The sequence below is a fragment of the Rutidosis leptorrhynchoides genome, chromosome 2, assembly GCF_046630445.1.
Source record: "Rutidosis leptorrhynchoides isolate AG116_Rl617_1_P2 chromosome 2, CSIRO_AGI_Rlap_v1, whole genome shotgun sequence".
Taxonomy (NCBI): Eukaryota; Viridiplantae; Streptophyta; class Magnoliopsida; order Asterales; family Asteraceae; genus Rutidosis; species Rutidosis leptorrhynchoides.
The window spans coordinates 649,442,985-649,445,104 of record NC_092334.1 but is presented as its reverse complement, the minus strand read 5'-3'; the positions used below and the strand labels follow the sequence as shown (position 1 = coordinate 649,445,104).

The 2,120-nt window shown below is 33.6% G+C and overlaps 1 protein-coding gene across 1 annotated transcript; it reads right to left on the bottom strand.

Moving 5' to 3' along the window:
* Window positions 1-1,003: 1,003 nt before the first annotated feature.
* Window positions 1,004-1,768, bottom strand: LOC139890150 (secreted RxLR effector protein 161-like). Its single transcript, XM_071873047.1, has one exon. The coding sequence runs from the start codon at window positions 1,766-1,768 to the stop codon at window positions 1,004-1,006; it is 765 nt and encodes a 254-aa protein (XP_071729148.1).
* Window positions 1,769-2,120: the final 352 nt, after the last annotated feature.

Here is a 2,120-nt window from a genome sequence, read left to right as displayed (position 1 = left end):
TGATAATGGTGATGGGAGGTGGCGGCCAAAAAGGGAAAAAGGAGGAGAGAAATGGAGAAAAAAAAGGCTAGGTTTAAAATGAGGAGATAATATGATTTTTGATAAAAATGTAACTAAGGAAAAATTGCACCAATACCCCCTCTAAGTAAGGTTCGGCCAAGATTTTGAGAGGGGTGGGCCCCATTGGCCCAAATTTTGTAAAATGGTTATTTGCTTGTGGCCCGAACGAAGCCCAAAACGCGCGCGATTAAATCTTCGGAGGAATTACGTACACGCAAAAAATAAAATATAGAAATACTTTATATACTCATATGATATAAAAATATCATAATTAAAATATGGATTCAAAAATCTCAAAAGTCTGACTGTTGGTTTGAAAACCGAAATGATTCGCCGGATCGAAATCTACGACACGTAGAAACGTACAATTTTAAATGCGAATACAAATATTCATATAACACATAATAAATAATATATTATTACTAAAATAATAATATAAGTCATAGAAATGACGTGGCACGAATAACAATTAACGGACGTTAAATAATAAACGGTAAAAGATAACGGAAAAAGTAGGGTCGTGACAATAGGGGATGTATTTCACCATATTTATTTAAAGAATTAAAGATTAACAAGAAGATGAACAGTAATCGAATACCAGATGATCGACAGTGTTTGATTAGAAGATGTTGTGGAAGCGTCTGAAGAATTGTGATTGCAAAAGTGTCTCTCAATGGTTGAAGCTATTTATTTATACCTTTCACACAAACCCTAAGTTACCTTAATTAAGAGATTTGACACAAAAGTTACCATTTGAAATTAAAGAAAAACTAGTCGTTGTAATAGATTTTACAAACCGTAATCATTACCTAACCAGAAAAATGTTTTAATTTACACAAAAACTTCATGAAAATCAAGAAAATGAAATAGAAATTTTTTTTACAACTGAGTCTATAAAAATAGAATCTGGATGACGTCACCCAGACTCATAAATACTCATTTTTCAGATTCTCCAGATAACATCTCTGGAGAAGCCAGATAACATCTCTGGAGAAGGGTTCAACATGCCCAACCTTTCCAAAATATAAAAATGTCTTTCTTCACTTAAAGGTTTTGTAAAAATATCAGCCAACTGATCATTAGTTCCCACAAATTTTAGCACAACTTTTCCTTTTTTAAGACAATCTCTGATGAAGTGATGACTAATCTCAATGTGTTTAGTTCTTGAATGAAACACGGGATTTTCAGTTATTGCAATTGCACTTTCATTATCACACATGATAGGAGTCTTTGACAGGATCACATCATAATCTGCCAATTGATGTTGCATCCATAACAATTGAGCACAACATCCACCAGCAGCAACATACTCAGCTTCTACAGTTGAAGTAGCAACAGAATTTTGCTTTTTACTTGACCAACTAACCAATTTTTCACCCAATAATTGACAACCACCAGAAGTGTTATTTCTATCCAACTTACACCCTGCATAGTCAGCATCTGTATACCCAATGAGATCAAAACCAGAACCTTTGGGAAACCACAGACCCAAGTTAGGAGTCCCTTTTAGGTACCTGAAAATTCTTTTAACAACCTTATAATGAGATTCTTTTGGGTCTGCCTGATATCTTGCACATAAACATGTAGCAAACATGATATCAGGTCTGCTAGCAGTTAGGTATAATAATGAACCAATTATTCCCCTGTAAGTCTTTTCACACACAGATTTTTTAGATTCATCTTTACTCAGTTTCTCTGACACACTCATGGGAGTTTTCAAGGTGGAACAATTTCTAAAATCATATTTTTCAATTAAGTTTAAAACATAAGTGCTCTGGTTTATGAAAATTCTCTCAGGACTTTGTTTGACTTGCAAACCCAAAAAGTGATTTAACTTACACAAGTTACTCATTTTGTACTGCTTAAACATTGTATCAGAAAACCATTTACCCAAATGTAGATTTATAGATCCAAAAATGATATCATCCACATAAATCTGAACAAGCAAGATATCGCCTTATCCTTTTTAATGAATAAGGTTTTGTCTATTGATCCTCTGAAAAATTTCTTTGACAGAAGAAAAGATGTCAGAGTATCATACCAAGCCCTTGGTGCTTGTT

What these genes read in the sequence shown, in the direction of transcription:
- LOC139890150 (XM_071873047.1), bottom strand. Translation starts at nt 1,768, where the DNA reads ATGAGTGTGTCAGAGAAACTGAGTAAAGATGAATCTAAAAAATCTGTG.